The sequence below is a fragment of the Thermothielavioides terrestris genome, chromosome 1 (assembly GCF_000226115.1).
Source record: "Thermothielavioides terrestris NRRL 8126 chromosome 1, complete sequence".
NCBI lineage: Eukaryota > Fungi > Ascomycota > Sordariomycetes > Sordariales > Chaetomiaceae > Thermothielavioides > Thermothielavioides terrestris.
Window position 1 is genome coordinate 5183788 of NC_016457.1, and position 23608 is coordinate 5207395.

General features: G+C 59.1%; 4 protein-coding genes across 4 annotated transcripts; 2 read left to right on the forward strand and 2 right to left on the reverse strand.

Moving 5' to 3' along the window:
• Positions 1 to 3614: 3614 nt before the first annotated feature.
• THITE_2108843 (uncharacterized protein) lies at positions 3615 to 6677 on the reverse strand. Its single transcript, XM_003649782.1, has 2 exons — positions 6644 to 6677; positions 3615 to 6487 (listed from the first exon to the last, which is right to left on the reverse strand). Exon 2 carries the CDS (start codon positions 6229 to 6231, stop codon positions 3709 to 3711), a length of 2523 nt encoding a protein of 840 aa, XP_003649830.1. The 5' UTR covers positions 6232 to 6487; positions 6644 to 6677; the 3' UTR covers positions 3615 to 3708.
• Positions 6678 to 8294: 1617 nt separating this feature from the next.
• Positions 8295 to 10020, reverse strand: THITE_2108845 (uncharacterized protein). Its single transcript, XM_003649783.1, has one exon. It carries the CDS (start codon positions 9873 to 9875, stop codon positions 8529 to 8531), a length of 1347 nt encoding a protein of 448 aa, XP_003649831.1. The 5' UTR covers positions 9876 to 10020; the 3' UTR covers positions 8295 to 8528.
• A 1977-nt stretch (positions 10021 to 11997) lies between these two features.
• On the forward strand, positions 11998 to 14952 carry THITE_2108849 (uncharacterized protein). Its single transcript, XM_003649784.1, has 6 exons — positions 11998 to 12133; positions 12232 to 12446; positions 12502 to 12686; positions 12743 to 13443; positions 13498 to 14515; positions 14848 to 14952. The coding sequence occupies exons 1-5, from the start codon at positions 12109 to 12111 to the stop codon at positions 14511 to 14513; spliced, it is 2142 nt and encodes a 713-aa protein (XP_003649832.1). The 5' UTR covers positions 11998 to 12108; the 3' UTR covers positions 14514 to 14515; positions 14848 to 14952.
• A 6890-nt stretch (positions 14953 to 21842) lies between these two features.
• THITE_2108853 (uncharacterized protein) lies at positions 21843 to 23557 on the forward strand. Its single transcript, XM_003649785.1, has 4 exons — positions 21843 to 22110; positions 22175 to 22196; positions 22297 to 22792; positions 22855 to 23557. The coding sequence occupies exons 1-4, from the start codon at positions 22089 to 22091 to the stop codon at positions 23269 to 23271; spliced, it is 957 nt and encodes a 318-aa protein (XP_003649833.1). The 5' UTR covers positions 21843 to 22088; the 3' UTR covers positions 23272 to 23557.
• The last annotated feature ends 51 nt before the right edge of the window (positions 23558 to 23608 follow it).

The window sequence follows — 23608 nt, forward strand, 5'->3', positions numbered from 1 at the left end:
AGATCCCCATTCATTCACATTAGATCCCGTGCACGCCACCTCTCAGACAACAAAAACAATGCAGACTGCGAAACACAACCGCGAACGGCAGGCAGAAGAAGGCAAGCCCCGGGTATGTAAGCATGTATGTCACCCCGCAACAAAACAGAGCGCATGAAAAAGGGGCGGGGCAGGGCAGGCCAGGAGAGGCCAGGCCAACCGGCAGCCCTCGCCTATCCTCCTAGCCCAGCCACAAACGTCAACACCACCACACCAGACCAAACCATACCCCGCCGCATTGTCTTCTTCGCTTTCCACCCGCCCCCTTCTCCCGGGTGCACCGGCGGGCGAGCACGTCACATCACATCACATGACGGCCATCACCTAGAAAGTCTCCGTGTCCTGCGAGCCGAGGGTGCCAAAGGTATCTGCAAACAATCCGTTAGCAAAATTCTTGCGTTTTCATAGAAGTTTAAGGGAGAGAAAAGAAAAAAAAAAAAAAAAAAACGCACCTCTCTTCCTCCTCCCCTCCCCCTCCCTCTCCCCCGCCTCGCCCGGCGTGCCCGGCCGGGACCCACCCAAGCCGCCGGCGGGACTGCCCAGCCCCAGCGCCGACGGCCTGCCGACCCCCCTGCCCCCCGCGCCCGACATGGTGGGCGTCATCGGCCGCGGCCCGCTGGGCCGCCTGCTGACTGCGCCTGCCCCAGAAGCAGAAGAAGCGGCGGCAACGCTCAGGTTCTTGTTCTCCAGCCGCGGGCTGCCGCTGCCGCTCACGCCCGCGGACAGGCTCTGGGGGCCGCCGCCGCCGCCGTGGCTGACATAGCTTGCGGTGGGCGCGCCGTGGGTCATGGTGCCGTAGCCGCTCTCGACGCTGTGGTGCGGCAGCGGGCTGCTGGAGATGCTGCCCGGCGGCGGCGGCTTCTGCAGCTTGCTGAGCCGCTTGTTCTGCGGCGGCGTGGCCGTGCTGCGCATCTGGGTCGGGCTGGACGGGGCGTATTGTTGCTGCTGCGGCTGTTGGTAGTAGTGGTGGTGTGGGTGGTTGGGGTCGATGGCTTCCTTGGGCGGGAGCGGCGGGCCGGCCGTGGCGGTCATGTCGGCTGCGCCCGCGGCCGGGGAGGACGAGGTCCAGTGCTGCTGGTAGTGGTCGCCGGCCGCCGAGCCGTAGCTGTCGGTGTGCTGGTGCTGGCCGAATCGGTGCAGGCTGGTGGCGGAGCCGGCCCAGTCTGCGGATTTGGGGCTCAGGGGAGAGTCGTAGCCGAGAGCTTGGGACTCGAGCGCCGCCTTGAACCGCTCCGTCTGGCCCTGGCGCGGCTGAGGGTGCACCAGGTTCAGCGAGTCGCGGTGCGCCCTGTATTTGGGATCCTCAGGCGTCATGTTCATGCTCACCCAGTTCGCGTCACCCTGTGGCGGTGACGGCATCTGCCCGTACATCGTATTGCCATGGTCCTCATGATAGCCATGCTGAGCCAGATTCGTCTCGGAAAACCCTGTGTGCAGGTGGTCGCTCTCGATAGGCTGAGGCGGCGCATACTGGTAGTTATCTTGGTAGTGATCCAAGGACCCCGACCGGGACGGCCCGGCGGGGAAGTTGGCGTTGTCGTCTTTGATAGACTGCTTGCTGTGGCGCGACTCCGGCACCGCGCTCGAGGCCGTTGTTTCCGACCAGCGAGAGATCTTGGGAATGCGGAACCAACTCGACCGCCCGGACTTGTGCTTCTTGCTCTCCTCAGTCCGGGGCGTGTTCTCATTGCTCATCGAGTGCTGCGTTTGTGCTGCGGCGCCGGGCGGCGTTGCCAGCGGCACCGAGCTGCCGCGCTGGTCCTGGGCCGGCGTCATCAGATGGAGGTCCTGGTTCCTGCGCGCGTGGTCGAAGTCCTCCTCGTTGTCTTCGGGCACGGTACTTATCCTGTGCGCCGAGACCTTGCGATCATAACCGGGCTTGGCCGACGTCCCGCGCGACTGGATCGACAGGTACCCGGACTGGGACGCATGGCTCGCGGTCGAGGTCCCGGCATGGCCCTCCGGTTCGTAACCGTGGTCCTGCTCATCCTGGACGTCGGGCTGAATGTGATCGTACGGCTGCTCTCCCTGGTTACTCTGGCTGGCATGCGCGTTGCCGGGCGCCGTTTGCGCCTTCAGGACATCGACTTCGGTCAGCAGCTGCATGAGCATATCCTCGATCCTGCCGAGATCGTTTGCCCCCTTAGCACTCAATCCCTTCAGCGCGCGCCGGAAGATGCTCCTCTTCTTGGCGTTGAGTTCCTCGCCGTTGATGGTGCCGGCCTGCGAGCCGCCTTGGATCGACCGAGGGGCGCTCCCGGGATAGGGGCGCGGGCCGTTGATGGCGCGCTGGACCGACTTCTCGGTGTTTTCCTTGACCTCGGTGATGATGACATCCTCTGTGTCCGCGAGCAACCGCTTCAGGTCCTCAAAGTTATTGCGCATCTCCGTGGCGGCGCGGACCAGGGTCACCAAGATCTCGGTATCCCGTGCGCTTCGTTGCGCATCGCGGACCATCAACTAAAACAAATCACGTTAGCGACTTGCAAGAAAGCTCACGGTTGGGATGGAACTCACGTGTTGCATCAGTGCAATAATATCCTTTGACTCGATCCGCTCAATGCCCGTCCCGGTCGCGGCGTCGTACAGCGGGGAGCCCATGCCCTGCGACATGCCGCTAAGGTGGCGAGCATGCTTCGGCGTGTAGAAAGGGTCCTCGACGACCTGGCCACCGGCGCCCGGAGCACCATCAAAATCCACCCCTTTGCCCTTGGCAGCCTGGATGTCCGGTGTCTTGTTGGGGCCCTGCGAGATGTAGCCCTCGTCGACCTTGTGGCCGAGCGGGGTGCGAGTGCCATAGAGATCGCCAAAGCCCGCATTGTTGAAGCCAGAAGCCCCGAGCAGCGTGTTGTTGATGCCCGACAGGTTGGCAATGGGGCTGGATCCTTCATACGGATTTGTAATAAGAGTGTCGCGCTTCTTGTCCTCGGAAGTGCGGTGCCATTCATCGTGGTCCTGGCTCGGCTGACGGCTGTGGTCCTGGACCGCCGCCATGCCTGCGGCAGCACCGACTGCGGCCGCGGCCGCGGCGGCGCCGGTCATGCCGAGGTCGTGCCCGCTCCTCTGCTGGTGGGGCGCTGGTGAAGCGTGGGCTCCGTCCAGGTGCTGATAATCCACGCCATCCTCAACCTGCTGGGGCCGTTGCCGAGGTGTGGCGTCTCCAGCCCAGTGCTCCTGCTCCTGGCCACGGCCATCTTCGCCATTCAAAAGCGAAGGGTTGGTGAGCATGTCATCATCCCCCCAGTTCCCAATCTCCGGCATGGGATCATTCGGATCGGGCATGCTGTTGAAACCCATCTTGGGGATATGGTCCTGACGGTCAACCAGCTGCTCAGCGCTGGCCGTGTCAATACCCGGGCGTGGCCCATTCTTGGTACGCTCCTTGAACGACTTGTTGCGCTGCACACCCGCTCCTTGAAACTCGGCCTCCTCGTCCGAGATAACGTGCTGCTCCTGCCCCTGGGCGTGCTTGGCGCGTAGAACGGCGGCCGCAGCGCCAACTGCGGCGCTGGTGATGGCGGCCTCGGACGCGGTCGGCGACTGGCGGTAGGCCGTCTGAGGCACCTTCCGTCCATACTCGTCAAGCTCATACTCGACGAACTCGCGAGAATGCTGGCTCCCAGAAGCTGGAGCCGGCGACAACGACCGCTCCTCTGCGTAGTCGTCGTGCTAGCTCGCCGCAGACCGCTTCGTCGGGGAGCCGGGATCGCGAGAGTGTTCCTCCTCGAGCGTGGCCATCGACTCGCGTCCGTTATGGGGTTGATTGCCGACCGCGCTGGAGGAGCCAGTGAGGACGGAGCCGTCGAGCATAGATCCGTCGACGAGCGATGCCACATTTGACTCGATGCCTGGTGGGTGCACAAAATCAGGGTTCAAGCCCACGGCACGGACGGCCTGGCCAGATGTGACCCGGTCAAACTCGCTGCCTGCGGGGCTCGCGACAGCGCCCTGATCGACCGCCGAGCTTCTCGCGCTGCGGTCGTCCTCCGCATATTCGCCGCTAGGTCGAGAGTGCATGGATACGTCTTGCCGAGGCGACCTCTCAGCGGAGGAGACGGAATCGTTGGTGCGATGGGTGGCCCTCGCCTCGCGGGCGGGAGCCTCGCTGCCGGCCTCCGTGTAACCAGAAACACTCGGGATCGGGCTAAGGCCGCGCCGCTCGGGCTGGTAGGGGACGTACTTGAGCGGCGGAGGCACATCCTGCGTGCTGTAGTAGTCGTAGGGGCTCTGGGGCGCGTATGGAGGGGCGGAGCCAGAGTCGTCATATACGTCGTCGTCTTCTTCCTGGTAGTGCCTAGAGGCGCGCGAAGGAACTTTCTTGCCGCTGTCGTCGATGACATACTCGTCCCACTTCCCGGTTCGTTGGTTGGGCAATGCTTTGAGATCTCCGTGCGAGACATTGGCGTGCTGGGTCCCCAGGGCCTGCAGGGTGACCGGGGTCCTGGTCGGCGTCGGAGTCGACGAGGGAGACGGATGATCATTGCCCAACTCACGGCCGGGAGTGAGCTCTTCGGTGGCCGAGTGGGGACGATCGGATTCGGCTGAGCGGATCGATGCCCTCGTGACATCGGACGCGTTCACGTCGCTCATCAATGGCATCGGTGGAACGGGGGGTCCTAGCTCGGACTCTTCGTCCTCGAGAGCGTGGTCAGAGCCGCGGCTCCGCAACTCGGCCCTGCGTCGCCGCCTGGAGCGTTGCTTGTCGTCTGAGGGTGATTGGAACGCATCGTGGGCAGCGACAGCAGCCGCGCCCACAGCAGCTCCTGCAGCGGCCGCCTTGAGGCGGTCGGTACTGCGCATTGGAGTGTCGTCGATGTCTTGGTCGTCCTCCACCGAGTCGTGGCTCAGAGCGCTGCTGTCGTCGAAGTCATTGCGGGCCTCCCGATCCCGGCTCTCTTTGCTCCTCATGCTATCTCGCGGGGTTCCCAAAGTCTTGTCCACCCCGGCGGATCGCCGTCTGTCGCTGGCATACTCGTCCCGCGAGCCAGTCGTGGTGCTCGAGGTGGTCGAATCACGGCGACTCTTGTGTCTGCTCTGCTCCCTCTTCAGAGCATTGAGTTCCGGCAGGATCAGACGGCGAATGGCATCCTCGACGGTCTCGAGCAATTTGGGATTGTTGATGGACGAGGCCTTGGAAGTGCCCGAGCGAATCGAATGTTGATCAGCGGACCGATGGCTCGGGGAGAAGGCAGATGACACGACGCTGGAATCCGCGGCCGAGACGGCCGACTCGTTGTGGCCCTTGGATCTTCTGCGCGGCGACTTGGAACGCTCGACATAGTGTTCCTCCTTGGAGAGACTGGCGGTCCTGCTTTTGCTAGGCCGATGCTTGCGATCCCTCTCCTTGTCTCGGCTTTTGGACACGACCACCCTGTCTCTCTCTCGGTCTTCACGGCTCTTGTTCCGAAATTTATCGGCGGCGGCAGCGGCCCCCAACCCCGCGGCAGCTCCAAGAAGGTAATCACCCGCGCGAGAAGGGCTCCGACTCCTGCTGGCGCTCTTGACGTCTGACGTTCCGAACGAGGTGGTGGGCCCCGACCCGTCAAGGAAGCTGTCGGCCGGGATCGCCGAGAGCTCACTCATGGTGGGTGCCTGGTAGCTGCCTTTGCTGTCGGCGGCTGGGATCAACGGACTCGCCGGCCGGCGGCGGCGCACGTTGCCACTGCGGTCAATCTCGATGTCGATTGGGTTGCGACTCACGGTGCTCTCCTCCGTCGCCGAAGCATACGAGCTGGCGTCTTCCATGTCTCCGCCGGCCGCCGAGAGGCCCTCGGCTTCGCTCCGCGCAGGGGCACCGGTGGGAGCAGAACGACGACTGAGACTCGCTCTCCTCGACCTTGTCTGTGTGATTTCGATGCGGTCCCGATCGGACCCGCCCTTTGACCGGTGTTTACTGCTCGGCGTGAGGCGGACGCGGACACTGGGCTTCCGATGTTCGGCACCAGACGCGCTGCTTGCCTTGCCACCTTCGAAGTACTCTATGAGAAGCGATGTCTGCGACTTGCTGGTCCGGTGGCCTGTCTTGATGGTGACGGGGGTCCCGTCATCCGGAAGGGAGTAGGATGACTTGTCATCGCCGGGTTTGGACACATCGGTGCCAACGTCACTCGGAGGAGCGGTTAGAAGCGTTGAATTCGTTTCCGTAGGCGCGGGCAGCGGCGGCGCGGATCTCTTTTTGCCCTCAGCGCCCATGGTTGTGTCGGGGCCAGTGGGCAGCTGCGGGTTGGTTAGGTATCAGCAACCCCTCGTTCCGTGGCCCAATTAATTCCCTCCACGGAATCCGCAGCCAAAACTCGAGAGCGTCGAGCTGGCCTGGGTTGATGAATCAGAAGTGCGCGAGCAAGCCGGAAATAAAAAGACCCAGGCGAGGGTAGGGGTATCCGGAGCAAATGGTTCGGCCGGCTTTCGTTCAAGAAGACATCAGGAGCGAGAAAAACCTGCGGAGAGCGTGGGGGATGTGAGCAGCCAGTCGCCTCACGGGCAGGCCTCGACGAAGAGGAGGTAATGGGAAGAGGTAACACACAGCAGATCTGTGTGTGGAACGGGCTGAGAATGTGCCCCGAGAGGCGAGATTGGGAGATCGGAAGTTCAATGATGTACTTACTGCAACGGGCGCACAAAACAATGCGCGGCCGAGCGGCCTGTCAGAAATGCGAGAGGCGGCGCAAGACGGAGAGACGGGCAGACGGGAGACGGGGCGCCCGTTGAAGCGGCAACCAAGGTCGCGGGCACAGCAGCGGGGCTCGGGGATAGGTCGCAACGGTGGTCGACCCAATTGCAGAGTGAGACTGCCGTACAACTTTGTTAACTAACGTCCTCGACTGCTGCAGCTAACGCTCAGCGGTGGCGCCGACTGCTGGCGAGGTCTGACCCAGATGTGCGCCGACGAGTGGATGATGGAGGGCCCAGCCGAGTGGCGGGTTCTGGATGTGCTGCGCAGGCAGAATCTTGGGTTTCCGTGGTCCTCCTCCGACTGCTCGGCGCAGAGCCTATGGGAGGCTTTGTTTATGGTGCAGAAGTGGCCGGGATGGTTTGATGTGCTGGCGGTGCTTGACGGAGCCGGCCAATCGCGCGTGGAGCCCGGGGTGTCTTGTGCAGCAACGTGCAGCCTTTGCTTGCGAGGAAACGGCGGAGCAGACGGGACGAGGCACTCACACAGGCTGCGAAGAGAACTGCGGCTGCTGCTGCTCAAATGCTGCTGATATGTGCTGTGGCGCCGAGCGAAGAGGATGGTGTTTGGAAGGAAGTGCAAGACACGACGCTCGTTCTGATGTTGTTGCAGCACCCAGGTTCGTTAGTTATTATAGGTATGATTTATCCGGGCCACCGCGATGTCCGGCAGAAGGGAATCGCAGCGCTCGATGATGCGACGAATGCACAAAACTTCAACAGCAGGATTTTGACAGAACGGGGGAGGCTGGTCGGTTTGTTGACATTCAGCTCTTTGCGCCAAGGAAGCTGGGAGGAGGCCTGTCCCAACTTTGAGTGGGGACCTTTTTTCACGGAGAGACGAACAGCTAGGGTCCGGATGAAGGGCAGACCCTGCTCCTCTTCTCCGTTTGACCCCACCCTGCCGATCTCTTGGGAAACCAGCACGGCAGGCCTGCCGTCGCCGAAAAAAGGCGCCATTTCTTCCTGCCACCTCCATGCTAGTGTTCCACTGCTCCTTTCTCGGTCCCTGTCACCCAATAACGTTACCGACCAGGTAGCACATCAACCAGCCACCCAGCACGATGCTGCAAGATGCCCTGGGCGAGCGTCCAGCGTCCGTTTTGACGGCGTTTTCCCCAACCCGCAGCGCAAAGTTCAGACGGTTCCCTGCCCGCCGGGCCGCTCCGGAGTTCAGCCACGACCACAAGAACCCTGTGATTCGTTTGATCGGTCCAGTTTCCAATATCCCTAATTCATTGCGTGTCGAGCTCAGTTTTGTTTGCAACAGCCATCCATGCCGGGTTCTCGGTGTGAGAACCAGGGATCTGGTGCGACAAAGCAGAGGAGCTGGGTTGCTGGGTTGCGGATAACGTTACGAGAGACGCTAAACTGCAGCTTGGATCCCCGCCTCCCGCTCTTGCCGCTGCCCTGTGGGGGGGCATGCTTCCACAAGTCCACGAGAAGGCAATAGTGGGCATCGGGACGGTAACAACAATCTCAGCCACGGCCCTCGCTGTTGGATATCCACGATTTTGTTCGAGGGTGCACTTGTGAATTACACAGAGTATTCTGTGGTCCTACCAATTCCCCAAGTCTCTGTGATGGCAAAGCCACAAGACATGTTGTCCCAAACCCGGACTTGCGGACTCCTGCGTGTGGGTGAAGCACAAATACAGTACAAACCCCAAGGTCGTTCAAGGATGCGCAACCAACTACCTGGTAGTTCCGTATTCGGAAAAGCTCTGTAAACTCACTCCTGACCGAGAGACGCCGAAAAAGAGGAAAAATTCTTTCTCATGCCAATAATCTGATGCAATTCCAACTGTCTTACCGATGCCTCACTTCCTTGACTTCGCGTTCGGGATGTACTCCACATCTGCGCTGCCGAGAATGTCCTTGACGATGGGGTTCTCCAGGTAGTGGATGCCGAACCCGCCGCCAAGCAAGGTCTTGAGAAGCTCCGCTCTCGAGTGCAGGGACCAGGTGTTGATGAGCAGAAACTGGTTGTAAATGCGGATCCTCTCCCGATACCCAAACTCCCGGAACTCGCCCTGCTCGTCAGTCCTCGGCCCGCCAGTGTGCGGGTTGGGCCCTGCACGCCCGGCCGTCGAGTATCCCGGCCCCTTGCCGCGCTCGAGTGATGTGACGATGCTGGAAAAGTTCGAGCGAAGGTGTCGACGCCCCTTCTTCGACACCGACTTGGACGAGTCACGCACAATCTCGGCCATCCGAGTCATGATCCGGTGCTGGTTGTATTGCATGTCGAAGCTCTCGCCCGTTTCCTCCTCGTACTCGCGCGCAGCCTCGAAAAGAAGCGCAATGTTGACCCCCGCGCTGGTCTGAACATCGGGATCCGAGCTGTCCAGTTGCTCGATGAAGGCCTCGATGGCCGCCTCGCTTTGGACCGTCAGGTCCTCCATGTGGCTCGCCACGAACGCCCAAGCCTGAAGCGCGGCCGTGACCACTGCACCGCTGTCTGGTGCGCCAACCGACTGGCCGTCGCTCTCGATGATCTCGAGAAAGAAATCGAGTGTCTCCTCCGCGGCGGTACTCGATCCTCCTCCATATGATACAGCGATGCACAGCGCGTAGATGGCTTCCACTTTGACATTCTCCGCGTCTGCGTCCTGGCAGGCCGCTTTCAGGATCGGGAGCGCTTGCTCGAAAATGGTTTCCGGCGAGCAGGTGAGGACGGTCAAGGTGAAGGCTTGGAGAGTCCGCAAACGCTCTTCGTCGCTGCTTCCGTTTCTGATTCCCCTGAGCAGGATGGGCATGAGTTCGGCGACGGACTTGTCAAGCTGCCGCTGCGCGAAATGGTGTTTGAGGAGGTGGTTGTACGCTCCAAGCGTGGCCTCCCGTCCCTGAACGCTGCTCCGCTTGCGGTCTTGGAGCTCGGCAACACGGTCTTGGAGCCGTTCTGCCCACGTATTTCCGGGGTCGTCTTCGCCAGAAACCGAGTTGGTGCTGATCGTCATGATGTCGTCGTTCTCCGACTCGCTGGCGTACTCGTCTTCCGATGCATAGCGGCTGCCAGGCCGCGAGTTGGCCCGAGAGCCCGCGCGCGAGTTCCCTGGAGAGCCATTCGGGGTGTGGTTTCCGGAAGATAACCCCGACTCTGGCTTCGACCGTGCCTTGCGCGATACCGTCTTGCCTCCCGCGAGCGCCCTCCTCCTGAGGTCGGACATGGTTGGTTTGGCTTGGTTATATCTCTCTCAGTAAGCGAAAGGTGCTGTATCGAGTACGATGCGTATGCAAAGCTCTGGGAGGCGTCGGATGCGCCGAGATTGTGGGCGTGTTTGGTGCGAACAGATTTGTCAGGTCGCTGAGAGTTGGTGTAATAAAGGTGGCAGAAACGCTGGCGTATTGTGTGGAATCACGGGACGGACGGAATTTTGCAGTGACAGAGTTGTGCGCTGCGATAAATCCATGGATGTAGCTGAGAATGCGTTTGGGTCTATGAGCGAGAGGTCAAGAGATGGCGAAAATGGAAACTTTCGACTTCGAAGCGAGCTGGCCTCGGGCCTGCACAATAGGACATGAAGGAACCTCAATTGTTCGATCATACGGAGGCTGTAACCGGTCGGGAAGTCTACTGTGTAGCAGGACACGGAGGGAAGATCATGCAGGACAAAGCACCTCAGTGACGCATTACGCGCGACATGGGGCAATTTCGCCTGATCGCGCGGGGCCACCGAAGCATGCGCTGGCAGTGGGAGGGTCGCTCTGGCCGGCGATTCTCCTGTTAACACGTTAACACGCTAACACGTGGATAGGTACCTTTTAACAACTTGCAAGTCTCTTCAAGTTCTCATCCGAGTTGAGCATTTCCCATCACGCATTTACCACCCATATCTGCCTGATTTTTCTTCCTGTTTGCCCTTTTGCATCTCTGCTTCCCTACCACAGCATTTCTGTCTCATCCTCTGCAGCGCCCTCGGTATTTCGGCCCATACTAGGGTTAGGGTTGGGCAGCGCATAGTAACTGTGGGGCAATATTCCGACACGCGTTAAAGTGGTTGCATACAAACTAGCCTTAAAGGGTTCGTTTCAGGCTCGCTCTCCACATTCAGACATCATCAAGGCAAGCGGGGGGTGGGGTGATTGCGACGGGAGTAAGAAGCAACCGGCAACCTATGTTGAAGTACTACGTGGCATGGCGCAAAACAAAAACATAGTATGCACAGAACAGATCAAGTCTACTCTAGCTGTTATGGAAGAAAGGAAAGCAGCTTCTTTGAGGTAAAACTTGCGGTAACTTTAGAAGTACCTTATCGGAGGCAACACAGCTCTTGGCCCCGGCACGCAGTGACGCAGTGACGTAACACAGGATGACGGATAGCTCGGAGCAACGGATCTCGCAATCCAAACAAACCTCAACCCCTTGCACGGAAAGATAAAATGTATGATATCTTCTAGCTCTAGGCAGTTTTACCTCCAAGGCAGTGGATTCAAGACAAGGTGATGACAAGTTATACTCGGCGTAAAGAAGCACTCCTGGCAAGTCAGCGCCGGAGATTCTGCTGGCAGGGGAAACAGAGGCCCCGCTTCCACTTTCTCCTGACTGCGCACAGTATACTCAGGCTGGAGGACACAAGTACTGCACATGCTCTGTGTACACCAAGCTTCCTGGTATCTTACCTGCCTTCGTACCAACTTTCATCCCGTATTTCACGTTGGGAGCTCCCGTCTGGCTGCAAGTTTTTTCGTTCGAAGCTGTTTGTTGCTCCCGAATGCCCCGCACCCCGCTCCATTCAAAGCTCGGATCCCGTGACCATTCCGAAGGACCATTCATTGCGACCAGGCAGCAGTGAATCGTCCCTACCTCTCCAGTCCATCGCAAGAGCGACAGGAAACGGAAGCCGGCAAGTCTACAACGTTCTGCTACCACAGGTTGTCGTGCTCATCGCTCCTGGGTGCGAGCACTGCCAAGGGCAGTCTCATCCTCGAGCTACATACGGAATACCTAACTCAGTGAGGTTGCGATCATTTGATAAGTCGAGGCTGCCTTCCCGAGTCGTGAGGCAGTCTTATCGGAGCGGGTTATAAGAACCCCACCTTCCGAAACAACTCCAGGCTGCCCGGTTGCCTGAACCGACTGAACCAGACTGCAGTCACTCTCTGCAATAGATCCGTCACTCACCTCTAACCCGCTTTCCCCCACGTTCATAAATCTCCCTTCGGTTGACGGCGGCCTGTCGACAAATTCCCATCAAGCTCGGCATCATCTGAGCAAGTCGGGTACCGTACGTTGGCACTTATCTGACTGCCGCTGCGCTCCTCCTTTATCGACCGACGGCTTTCTCGACCGCCGGTCGCCCGAGAGCTCCACGCCCTTTTACGAAGCTGGCATCTGTCCTCTTTCAACAAACTTCGACTTGAGCTGGCCCTGCGCCCGTCATGGAGGCAAATCAGCCCACAATGGGCAGCGAGTCTGCAGCACAAGGTTTGCTCAAGCTCTCGGAATCCATTCGTTACCTATCTTTCCTTGTACCTGCTGCTACTAGCTCTCGCTCCTGGTGACTCACGCGGTCTCGGCTCCAGTGGTGCTCAAACTCTCGGCGAGCCAGTCCTCGAGGGACCCTGTGATCCTTCCCCAGCGCCGCATCTCGTTGACACGCGAGAAAAACACCATTACAATCGGCCGAGCGTCCAGATCCCCGACAAAAGGCTTCGTCCCCGCCGTTGACAACGCCTGGTTCCACAGCGCCATAATGTCCAGAATGCAGGCGAGAATCAGTGCAAAAGTTGACCAAAAAGTACGTTGCTATACCCTCCATCTCTCTGGCGCCTCCCTTGCTGACGACTGTCCAGAAGATCGAGATCATAGATCTAGGATCGATGCACGGAACGTTCCTGAATGGCGACGATCGGATTTCCACAAAGGAACCTCGGGAACTGAAGGACGGGGACGTACTTCGGTTTGGAGTTCCCATCTTTCATGGGAATGAGGAGTTTCGGCCGACTGAGGTCAAGGTCAGCATCGAGTTTCCGGACCGGTAAGAAATATGGTGCCGCGTTTCTCGTTTTGGCAGTTGCTGAAGTGGTTCCTCAGTGAGAGATCGACCACCGGGACTTTCCAGGTTCCGGACGGCTCCGACGACGAGAGCTCTGACCACGACGAACCCAGTGATAGTGACGAGGCTGTGATGGAAATCGACAAGCCCGGCCCTCCTGCCTGGAAGGACGCTACAGCCGGAAACTGCCCAGTGATCGACTTGACGAACGATCACGGTTACCGGCAACCCCGCGTTCTTATCGACTTGTCTTCTCCAACTATCTCGTCGTCGGCCCCAATTCTGATCCGGGACGACGCAAACGATTCGAGGAGGCCCGTAGATGTCGCAGACAGTAGTCTGCGCTCTGTCTCCCCCGCTCAGCCAACCACAGACGGGCTTGCCGATGGTCAGGTTCCTCGCGATTCGGATCATGTGAGCTACATCGATTACTCCGAGGATCCCTGCTTCGAGGAGAGAATGTCTCTCTTTTCAGGCGAAGACGAGCGTGATGACGATGACTATGACACCCCGAGCCATGTCGATTACCCGTCTGGCGACGAGGATGACTACCATAGTAGCGATGGTGACGACCTGAGTGAACAGGAAGAGGACTCCCCTGACGCAGATGGACAGTCGAGGAGCCAGGTGGATGAGTTGGAGCCGGAGGATCATGAGAGCGCGATGGACGACAGCGAGGACGTGTCCGAAGCAATGTACACTTCAGACGGCGACAGTCTTAACGTCGACTCTTTCAACGGTGAGAAATGCGTTTCTTGATTTGGCACCATTGTCCGTGGCTGACCCTCTCCAGATTATCCTTCCACCGCTCGGGATGATCTGCCACAGGAATTCCCGGAGGTCGAGAGGTTGATCAACTCGCTGACACACCCGATCGTACCGAGGCCTGAGCCGACGGAGCTCGCTCCTCGGAACGCTGCGACGGTCAGCATCATGGGTCTCCTCAATCACGAGGAGCACCCGGCCTCATCGTGCTCCTCCTCGGAGAAGACTTCGGCCGAGATACTAGGCGCCAAAACGGGGAAAGTTGACTTCTTTTTGGCTCGGGAGCACAATAAGTCGACCCTGGAGGCACAGAAAGCCACAGCTGACCATGTGGCGGCCGCTACAAACGCTGGGCTCGACGCACCCCGGCCGCTGAACTCTGGCTTTGGGCCAGCCGGAGAGCAGGCGGTGAGATCCCCGCAGGATCACTCGGCGATTAATAACGATATTTGCGCTGTGTGTGCTGGACTCGCCCCGGTTTTTGCCCGACCTGCAGAAGTCAGCTCGGATCAAGCCAACGTGCGCCTCGGCACGGGCGACTTCCATCCGCCTACGAATCCTCCTAAGACTTCTCCCATCAGCGCCGGCGTCGAAGCTGAAGGGAGCCCTCGCCGAACACACGTTGGGATTTCTGATATCGTCGACACCGACCAGCAGAGCCCTGGCAAGGGGAAGCGGAAAGCCGGCGACATTTCAGACACGTCTCACGAAGAGGAGCTCTGGGATGCTGCGTCCAAGAACACGGAGAGCACCAGCTTGACGACCCCGGCTGACGGCGAGACCAACAACGTAGATCAAGCCACCATCTCCGTGCGAGCGCCGACGCCGATCCAGGCTCCGGTCGACGAGAAGCAGCCAAGCCAGCCTGCAGAGCCGGCTAACGAGAGCCATGTCTTCGCAGCATCTTCGATATCCGAACGATCTGTGAAGCGGGCCCGCTTGATGCGTGTTGCGGAACGCCTCGGGTACGCCGCCCTGGGCGGCGTCACGGCTGGAGCCATGATCATGGGCACACTTATCTACACGGCCCCCACCTTTAGCTAAGGGTATGCATGCGCTCGTAGTGCCCATTTTTCTTCTCGCCGGCTCACTTCTATCCATATTTGCTGCTTACTTCTTTTGCATGTTTGTTCCTTCTGCCCTGGTGCGTAACGATGCTCAGGATGGGAGAGGATGAGGCGCCCTCGTAAGGCGTTCGGGGTTTATCGTCGGCTTCGCGCCACCCTTTTGTTCTCTTTGGGACTTGTTGCGTGGTCGGCATCATGGGTCTGGGATGAGGCAGGGACATCACATCACGGGATGGGTCAGGCAGGGACCGACTTCTTATGGGAAGCAGGAGGGGTTATACGGGTTGACATGATGACTTACGGAGTTATAGCTGCCCTTCTGGAGGCGTAGGCGCGGATACTGGCTCCGCATGCATCCCGCATTCTACCCGCCACTCCCTCTACATGTTGCTCCGGTAAAGTCTAGGTAGTCGGTCTTACACTTCTTTCCACATTCGTCTCCTTCTCTTCCCTTTTTCCCCTTATTGCGATGATCATCTGGCTTGTTATACTCCTTCTCTCTCTCTCCTGCTTCCTTTCGTCTTTACTTAGGATTTGGCGAGTATGCTCCCATCTTGGTCGTCGGGGCTGCTCGTGGATGCACTGGCGGGTGCCTGCTGCCGCGGAACCGGGAGATCGATGGATGGGTGGGCGGAGGAGGGGTTGGCGGGTTTGCTAGGTCGCCGAGGAAGCTAGAGTTGCGAATTGAGAAGTATTCTCTTGCGTCTTCCGCCGAGTTTAGTTCATTTGTCGTATGGATAAGAATGAGTGGTAGGTGGTGGTGTTCTAGTATCGTATCAGTCTGTCTGCCCTTGTGTTGTTCGGTATTGCGTGGTTGGTTGGGTTGGTTACGGGGGGGGGGGTGGGGTGGTTCGTTGGGAGATCTCGCTTCGGGAGTGGAACACGGAGAAGAAGAATGTGAGAACGAATGCAACGGCTGTTCTTTTTGCTTCTGCTGATCGGTCCGGTCTGTTTTTTACTCCCTCTGTCTCAGCATCACTGAGATCATCGGGTGAGGGCGGGTGTAGCATAGATGTTGGACGCCACGGGAAAATGGAGGGCTCTCGCTGGGCCAGTACTTATGCTCGGATAGGGGTTGAGGACGGACCGCGCTGGCGAGGAGGACTGATGTCTCGAGTGAAATAGATTTGCTTGGCTAAGGGATGGTACACGGAAGGTTGGCGGGTTGTCTGAGGAGCGGTGGCCATAGCGGGTAGCGAGCGAACGGGAATGGGCGGGAACGTGGCTGTATTCTCCTTTTTCTGCTTTCTTCTCTCCTCTTGGTTCATTTTATTGGGTGGAGAGGACGACACTGAGCGTGGTCTACGGCGTTAGACTGGGGGTCCGAAGTGTCCCCCCTGGCAATGGTCGTTGGGTTTGGATCGTCTTCGGCGCCGTGGTAGGGGGAGAGTTGCTTTGCAAAAAGGAAGGGAGGAGCCGAGTGGTGGAGGTCACCATTCAGCAGAGCTCGCGACATTTGCTACGTCGAGTTCAGTATCTTCTCTGGCTGTGGGCGGAGGAAGCTCTACCAACGGTGGCGCTTTTGAGCTGGGGTCACTAAGTAACATCAGTCAACATTGTGAGGGAGATGAGAAACGAGGTGGGTGCCACCCATAGGCGATCAGTGTCAGCTCTCTCCGAATGGCAAGGCACGGAGTGCAATCGTCTGGAGACTACCCTCGAGCCAACAAACAAGAGCATACTTGAGACATACATAATAGGAGGAGGACCAACCACTTTCACAATCGAGGAGCAGCGGAGAGAAACAAGACTCCAGGCGTGATATGGCCCAGGGGCGACACCCAACAAGAACCTTTTTCTCCCCGAACGCTCTCCTTCGACCTCCCATCCACCACGTAGCTAAATCTCTTACTCGGCCCGCCAACCGGCCACCCGTCAGATCATACCCGCTCTGAGAAGAGCAAGGTCCGAATCAGAAAACCATCTTTCCAAACTTGAGCCCGCTCCTTCCCCAACAGGCAACTCCGGGCGGACTCTCTGTACGCGCGCCGTCTCCCATCCCCGCCGGATCCGCCGCCGAGACACAATGACAGGTCCAGGGCGGAAAACGCGGATGGCTTTGGGGGCACCCACCAGTACACCGGCGTGGAGCCTTGCCTGCTTTCCTCAGTCTCGTCGGGTCCATAGGGTCAGCATAAGGTAGCTTGAACGAGCACGGGAGAGGTATGTACGCCTTTCACTTGCTGGCTGGTCGTCTTCAAGGGTATGTGCCTATAACTGCCGAAGTGGGTAACGAACGAATGAGAACGTGATGAGGGAGGATAGGTGAGGGAACTCCGCAAGGCTCGGAGTTTCCATGGCTTCATGCTCCAGCTCATGAGCAACTCGGCCTTACCGGTCCAGCTGTTTGCTGGCTGCCGTGTTGTTGGTGAGACGGAACGAAGGAAAGCGAGGGAGGCAAGCGGGCAGGCTGAAAGACAGACAGCGGGGGCAGGCAAGCAGTGCCCAGAATTGACTCACGGGGATCCCCTTCCCGGCGGTTCTCGCGCACGCCGAGCATGCTGAAGACGGAAGACAACTAACTCCGCAGCAGCAGAAGCAGCAAGTGACAGCCGCCGGCCTCGACGCCTTCCCACTCCGCCGCTCCGTGATTTTGTTTCCCGTGTTTTCCGCGATATTTCCCCGAGGCGGTGTGCTGCGCAAGTCAGACAGACGACAGTGACTGCGATGTCTCAGAGAGATCAACGGGGTAACCCGGCGGGAGCATAGAGCGAGTCACGGAATCAGGCAACGCGCTGGTCAGGTGGAAGGGGAAGGAAAACTCGCAGATACCGCTACTGGACAGCCATCCCGCGCACGGCCGCGGCATCAGGAAATTCGGGGAGATCTGATGTGGGTAGTGACCATGTTCGTTTTTCTTTCGCCCGCCTCACTTCCCATGTCACTTTCTCACCGAGACGATCAAGTCCTCTTGAGATGGGTGATAGTAGGGGGTAAGTCGTGCCCAGAAGATGCGAACCGGTGAGCCAGTTTTTTGGTGGTTTCTTCCCTCCGCGACGGCTCAGCGCTCTCTTCGCCTGCAATAGCCGCGAGTATCCTGCTTGTCCGAGCCCTCGGCTTTCCGCAAACGGACCGGCGGTGGTATCTTCTGGCCTGCGCCCTCCAATGGAGCCGTCGTAGCATAGCAGCATGTTGTGGCCGGCGGTTAGGGGGGCAAGGCGTGAGGCGTGAGGCGTGTGAGGCATGGTATGCACGTAAGGCTCATGGGCGGTGGTGCCCAACTCGAAAAGTGACATGTCAGGATCTGTGATGCGGAGGCACGTGGTAGGCTTGCATGATCTGCGCCGGCTGCTGCCCGCTGCGGGCGGAGAGGTTCTCCGAACGTGAGTAGGTTCTCCGAACGTGAGTGGTTGGAGAGCAAGAAGGCAGAAAAAGAGAACCAATGTTGCGACGCGCCAGGAGCGCCTGCCGTGATACCAGGCGTGGAGGAAAGCGGTGATAAGAATGACGCAGATGTCACTGCCGTGTGCCGTCCTTCCATATGGTGGTGCGGCAACGACCTTGTTGGCCGACATCAAACAGCCAAGCAGAGCTTGGGCTCCTCGGACTGGCTCCCACCTTGGTTGCTGCAGTCAAGCCAAGCCACATTCGCTTCCTCGCCCAGTCCGCTGTCACCTTTCCATTGGAAACTCTCTCATCGAAGCTGCGGGATGCGGACCGGTGTGACGGCTGTCCACCCACCATGACGCTTCGTGGAGGGCGCTCTCTCTCCCAGAGACTCGGGTCTGCAGCGACATGTCCCGCAAGGCTTGACTGACGATGGGAGGTTCCCTGCAGATGTCCCGGTCGTGCCGAGCCGCTGCGAGTTGAACTGACTGCATCTATGTCCAGCTGACTTGTGGCAAAGTATCTCCGAACGGGCTTCGTGCTACATCTCATCAAAGAGTCGAACATGAATTTCCTCAGCATCTGCCATTGCAACCTGCCGGCATAGATCGACGTGCGGCAAAGGCGGCTTCTGAGGAGTGGGCACATGACGGTCTCGTCATGTCCCTAGACAATGCTGCGGCTTCTTCCTAGCCCCTAGCCGTGTCCGGTTTGGTGCCATCTGTTCCGCGTGGAGACGAATAGGGACTGTTGGCGATGGTGACATGCTTGACCGGTTGCACAGCTCTCGGCTCCCCCGACCGAACTTCTGATAACCCCATGTAGGAAACCGGGTCAGGTATGGGCGGGACGGCACATGTGTAATCGGCGGCAGTGGCCTCTAGGCGTGGCAGGTGACAGTTGCGGAAGCCGCCCGGACAATCGGGACGGGATCACCCTCGAGCAGCATCACGAAGAGGACTCGGGAACAGAGCGGGTTGTCGCGTGTTACCCACCTGTCCCGTATACCAAGGGCCCTGTGGAGAGGGACCCCTCCAGCTTAGTTGCTGCGGAACAACCCCCTTCGTGCGATCGATGCACGTGTAAGAGACGTGTGCTGGCCGAAACGGTATCTGGCGCTCTGGGAGCCGAACTCGGGCAGCTGCATGACGTTTATCTGCTTTCACGCTTCGACTACTGCAAAAAGGCAAAGCGTGCAGTCAAGGCTGATGGTCAAGCCCACTGTGCGTGCAGTCTGCAAAGCAGGAGCGGCAAAGGGGCGGGGAGGTGCTGGGAGCCGTCCTCGATGAGACCTGACACGGCCTTGGGCACCCATGTCTCAGGGCTAGTGACTATTTTCGCAGCCTGGAGATCTGCGGGCACCCGCAGATGAGATTCCTTCGACTTTCCGAAGACCGAGAAACGTTCTTTGGCAGCAGCCAAGGAAAAAGAGTGGCGGCCTATCAGAGTCGACATCTCGAGACTCGATCAGCGGGTAGTTGCAGGAGCCAAGCGTGATCTCAGCTTCGGCAAACTGGCCGCAGGCATGGAACCGTCAGCTCTGATGCACCCTTTCCAAGGCTTCTTTCGCACGTCTTTGAGGGAGCAGGGAGGCGGGAGACAAGGCAACCGTGCCAGACAGCAGATGCCTTCTCGAGGAAGCGAGGGGGACATGTCTCGACCGCTTGGGGTAGCCCTTTCACTCCGAACTTCCTGAATGTCTCGCCCAACCGATCTCGGTAGACGCGCTGCCGTCTTCTCTCCCCTGACATCCCGGATGCCTGTCGGGACAGGCATCCCAGGTATCGGCAGTGAGCCCATGGTCAGCAGACCGACTTTCTGACTGCTTGATCAGTTTTTTGCATGTCGTTATTGGCTTGCGGGCACACCGATGGTCCGGGAACAGCACTCGAAACTCCGCTTGGCGGTGAGTTGGTTCTTGGGGCGCAAAGCAACAGCAACTGGGGGTCTTTTGAGGCGGAAGAAGGACCATGGACGTCCATAAAAGGCCGCTTTATCCCATCGAGGTTGAAGCCCAGTCCCAGATGATGTCCAGCGACATATTCCCTTGCCCTCGCCTGCAGGTTACAAGAGAAGGCTTCTGCTCCACGTTTTGCCTCTCGGCCACCCAGCCAAGACCCGACAGCTATCGTGCCAGCCGGAGATGTCATCCATGGATCCCGAGTCTTGCGGATGCATTCCGTTTGGGGACGGTCGGCTGTATCAGCCCGTCACTTGCGTGTCGTGCGGTGGAAGCATGAGAATGTATGCTGATGATTCTCGTCACTCGCCCCTGAGCTGGAGCTGAACCTCCCAGGGATTGCTACCACTGCGGCGGTCGAGGGTACTTGTATGTACCATGCTCGCATCAACAGTCCGGAGGGGGGCAAGCCGCGCTGTCCACGACTTCGCAGGGCGGCTCACCCTACGGCCGTAAGAAGTCGTCCAAGGGCAGCCGTTCCTCTCCGAGTCAAGCGGCGGTAGTGTCCCACAAGGCATGAGATCTGCTAAGGCAGAGTGGGGTTGGCGCTGTGGTCAAGATTTGTGACTTGGGCTGCCCTGTGAGATGCAGGCTTGGGCATCTGCACGGTTTCAAGTGCAAGGGAACTTCGGAGTTGTCTCTCTTCCTTCGCATCTCGTCTCATGTCGTTTTCGCTGGGGCGATTGGCTTTACGGTGGTGTTGGTATGTCCTCAGGGTTGGTTGGCGACGGGGTCCTTCGTTCGATACGGGTTATCAGGGTTCACTGCATTGCATGGCACAGGAGCATCGGAAGCGAGATCTAGGGGGTCATTTTGCGGTCTCCTTACGTACCTACCTCTAGTTAGCATCATGACGAATCATGTCCCTCTAACGTGGCAACATACCTGCTCCGTAGTCGTTCCCGACTCACTTCGAGAGCTCCATGCCGTGCCCGGTCTGCTGCTGGTACAAACATACGAGGGGCACCGACCGGAATCAATGATCCAGGATCCATTGTCACAAACCCCTGCTCAACCTGCCTGAAGCCCCTATGGGCCACTTCCGAGTTGGGAAGGCTGGATGCCGTGTGCGCACACAAGCAGGAAGTGGAACAAACACGGTTGATGAGCGACCCCGTCCTGCGGCCAAGCTTGGCTTCCCACAACGCTTGATCGAGCATCGTCGATCTTGCAGCAGCGGCGCCGATCGACTCGCGTCAACTAGTTACTGTACGGTCCATCTTGCAGTAGTGGCTGATTGAGCAGCCGTATCTAGCATCGCAGCGGTGGCCGATTCAGCACGCCGCTGTCGTCACTGGAGGAGCCTGCTGAAGACTGCGAGGGGTGTACCGGTGATGGCGTTCCGGAGACCCACGACGGAGACACAGCATGAGCAAGCCGTTGCCGGACTCCTGTGCCCGAGCCGATTGGGCGCCGTCATCGCTCTTGGCGAGAAAGAAGTGAGAAGTGAAAACTGTGATGGGATAGACTGCCACAACAGATGCATCCTGCTTCTTTTGGCCGTCAGTGGCTGAGGAGTGCTCCCGAACAAGCTAGGCTCTGCACGCCCTCAGCCGTGTGAAAAGGGCTGCATGTGTCGTAAACAGGTAGAAAATTGAGGAGCGGGAGAGCAGCCATAAAAGTAAACCAGGACAGCCATTCGGGGATCCCAGGTAGCTAGGATAAGAGGTCTGATTATTGACATTGAACGGGATAAGAGGGAGAATGAAAACATAGGTGAGGGGTGTCTGGCTTGACTGCGCAGCTATATCTGCCTCCCTCTGCCTGTAGTTACGTCAGGAAAAAGGAGAAAAGTGCAGAAAAGAGCGGAGAGCCCAGACGCTCGAAAGTTGAATTGAACAGGAACAGAGTTGGCGTCGTTCTGCAGTAGTCATTCTCATGGTGCAGAATATACCCTACTAGGTAGGTACTTCTGAACACTAGGTAGATACGCTCCTGCCATTTCCGTGCACTCAGTAGGAAAAGTGAGTGACAGTGCTTCGTTTGAAGCTTGGGACCCTTGGGAAGCGAAAGAAATGGGCCGCTCCCGTTCACGTGAAGCATCCTGGAATAAGGACCCACCTCGCTGACCCGCAGGTGGGGTCAGCGGCGAGTTAGCGTAATCCACCCTCCATCCTACCACCGGGCATCGGCCGGTCTGGTCTAGCAACACTACCTACTGTGCAGTAGCAACACGCAAATGCCACCCTCCAGCTAGATTCGTCTTGCACATCACACCTCGCCAATCTGTCCACCCCGCGTGATGGCTTGGTAGCGGCCGTCGAGATGTCGGTTATTCTCTGCACAGGTAAGGAAGACCACGTTGCTCCCAAGGACCCAAGGCAAATTGCTGATGGCGCCCGCCGTGGCAGCTGGTTACGACCACACCATCCGGTATGTCCTGGTTTGTTTGTCCGGTTCCCACCCATCGACCCAATTCCCATCGTCCAGGGTGCCTGCGGCCTTCATTCAATTGACACGCTCCCGCCCGCAGATTCTGGGAGGCGCTCTCGGGCATCTGCTCCCGCACCATCCAGCATCCCGATTCTCAGGTCAACCGACTATGCATCTCTCCCGATAAGCGCTTCCTTGCCGCCGCCGGCCACCATACCGTCAAGCTTTTCGACATACGCTCCACAAATCCTGCGGCCCTGCTCGAACTTGAGGGCCACACCGGCAATGTCACCGGCGTGGCATTCCACTGCGAGGGCAAGTGGATGGTGACCAGCTCCGAGGACGGGACAGTGAAGATCTGGGAGACCCGCACCGGCACCATCCAGCGGAGCTACAATCATGGCTCCCCCGTCAACGATGTCGTTATTCATCCGAACCAGGGCGAGATCTTCAGCTGCGATAGGGGTGGCAGCATCCGGCTCTGGGATTTGGCTGAGAACAAATGCGTCGAGGAACTCATTCCCGAGGAGGATGTCTCCGTGTCTAGCGTGACTGTCGCAACCGACGGCACTCTCCTGTGTGCGGCCAACAATGCGGTGTGTTCTCTTTCCTCGCTCTCCAGAAACCTCGCCGGGTACTGACTCTCCCCCCTCCCCAGGGCAATGTCTTTGTCTGGCAGCTCATCCAAGCTCTCGAGCGCACTCAGCTTGTCCCCCTGACCCAGTTCTCGGCGCACAAAGAGTACATCACCCGAATCTTGCTCTCCCCCGACGTGAAGAAGCTGGCGACCTGCAGCGCCGACCACACCGCCAAGATCTGGCAAGTCAAGGAGATGGAGCCCGCCGGCCCGAACGCCGAGTCCCAGCCGTTCCCGCTCGAAGCCACCCTGACCGGCCACCAGCGATGGGTGTGGGACTGCGCCTTCAGCGCCGACAGCGCCTACCTCGTCACCGCCTGCAGCGACCATTACGCGCGCCTGTGGGAGCTGCAAACCCAGCAGATCATCCGCCAATACAACGGCCACCACCGCGGTGCCGTTTGCGTCGCGCTCAACGACTACTCCGAGACCCGCTAGGAGCCGATCGAGGAGGATGTCTTGCGCGAAATCGCACACGTCGAGAGACGAGCCCACTACCACCGACCGCCCATGCCTCGCTGGCTCCAGCGTCGGCTTCACCAATCCCACCAGCGGCAGCCCAGCCGCCACCAGCGCGGCAGAGCATCCGTGCCCCAGCAACCGCCTGTTCCCGTGCGCGTGTCCAACAACGCGGGGCCCGTAGACCCCCAGCAAGAGAACGAGCAGACATTCCCGGCTGGCATGCGGACCGCGCCTCGGCTACTACCGCCGTCCGGCCCGGTGTTCCCCCCGGCTCCGGCGGTAGAGCTGGACTACAGGCCCGAGCCGACTCTGA

Excerpts from the sequence above, each read along its gene's own strand:
- THITE_2108843 (XM_003649782.1), bottom strand. The coding sequence starts at position 6,231 with ATGGGCGCTGAGGGCAAAAAGAGATCCGCGCCGCCGCTGCCCGCGCCT.
- THITE_2108845 (XM_003649783.1), bottom strand. The coding sequence starts at position 9,875 with ATGTCCGACCTCAGGAGGAGGGCGCTCGCGGGAGGCAAGACGGTATCG.
- THITE_2108849 (XM_003649784.1), top strand. The coding sequence starts at position 12,109 with ATGGGCAGCGAGTCTGCAGCACAAG. Across the intron at positions 12,447-12,501 it reads GTGCAAAAGTTGACCAAAAA|AAGATCGAGATCATAGATCT; the intron begins GTACGTTGCTAT and ends ACGACTGTCCAG. Across the intron at positions 13,444-13,497 it reads TAACGTCGACTCTTTCAACG|ATTATCCTTCCACCGCTCGG; the intron begins GTGAGAAATGCG and ends GACCCTCTCCAG.
- THITE_2108853 (XM_003649785.1), top strand. The coding sequence starts at position 22,089 with ATGTCGGTTATTCTCTGCACAG. Across the intron at positions 22,111-22,174 it reads GTCGGTTATTCTCTGCACAG|CTGGTTACGACCACACCATC; the intron begins GTAAGGAAGACC and ends CCGCCGTGGCAG. Across the intron at positions 22,793-22,854 it reads TGTGTGCGGCCAACAATGCG|GGCAATGTCTTTGTCTGGCA; the intron begins GTGTGTTCTCTT and ends CCCCCTCCCCAG.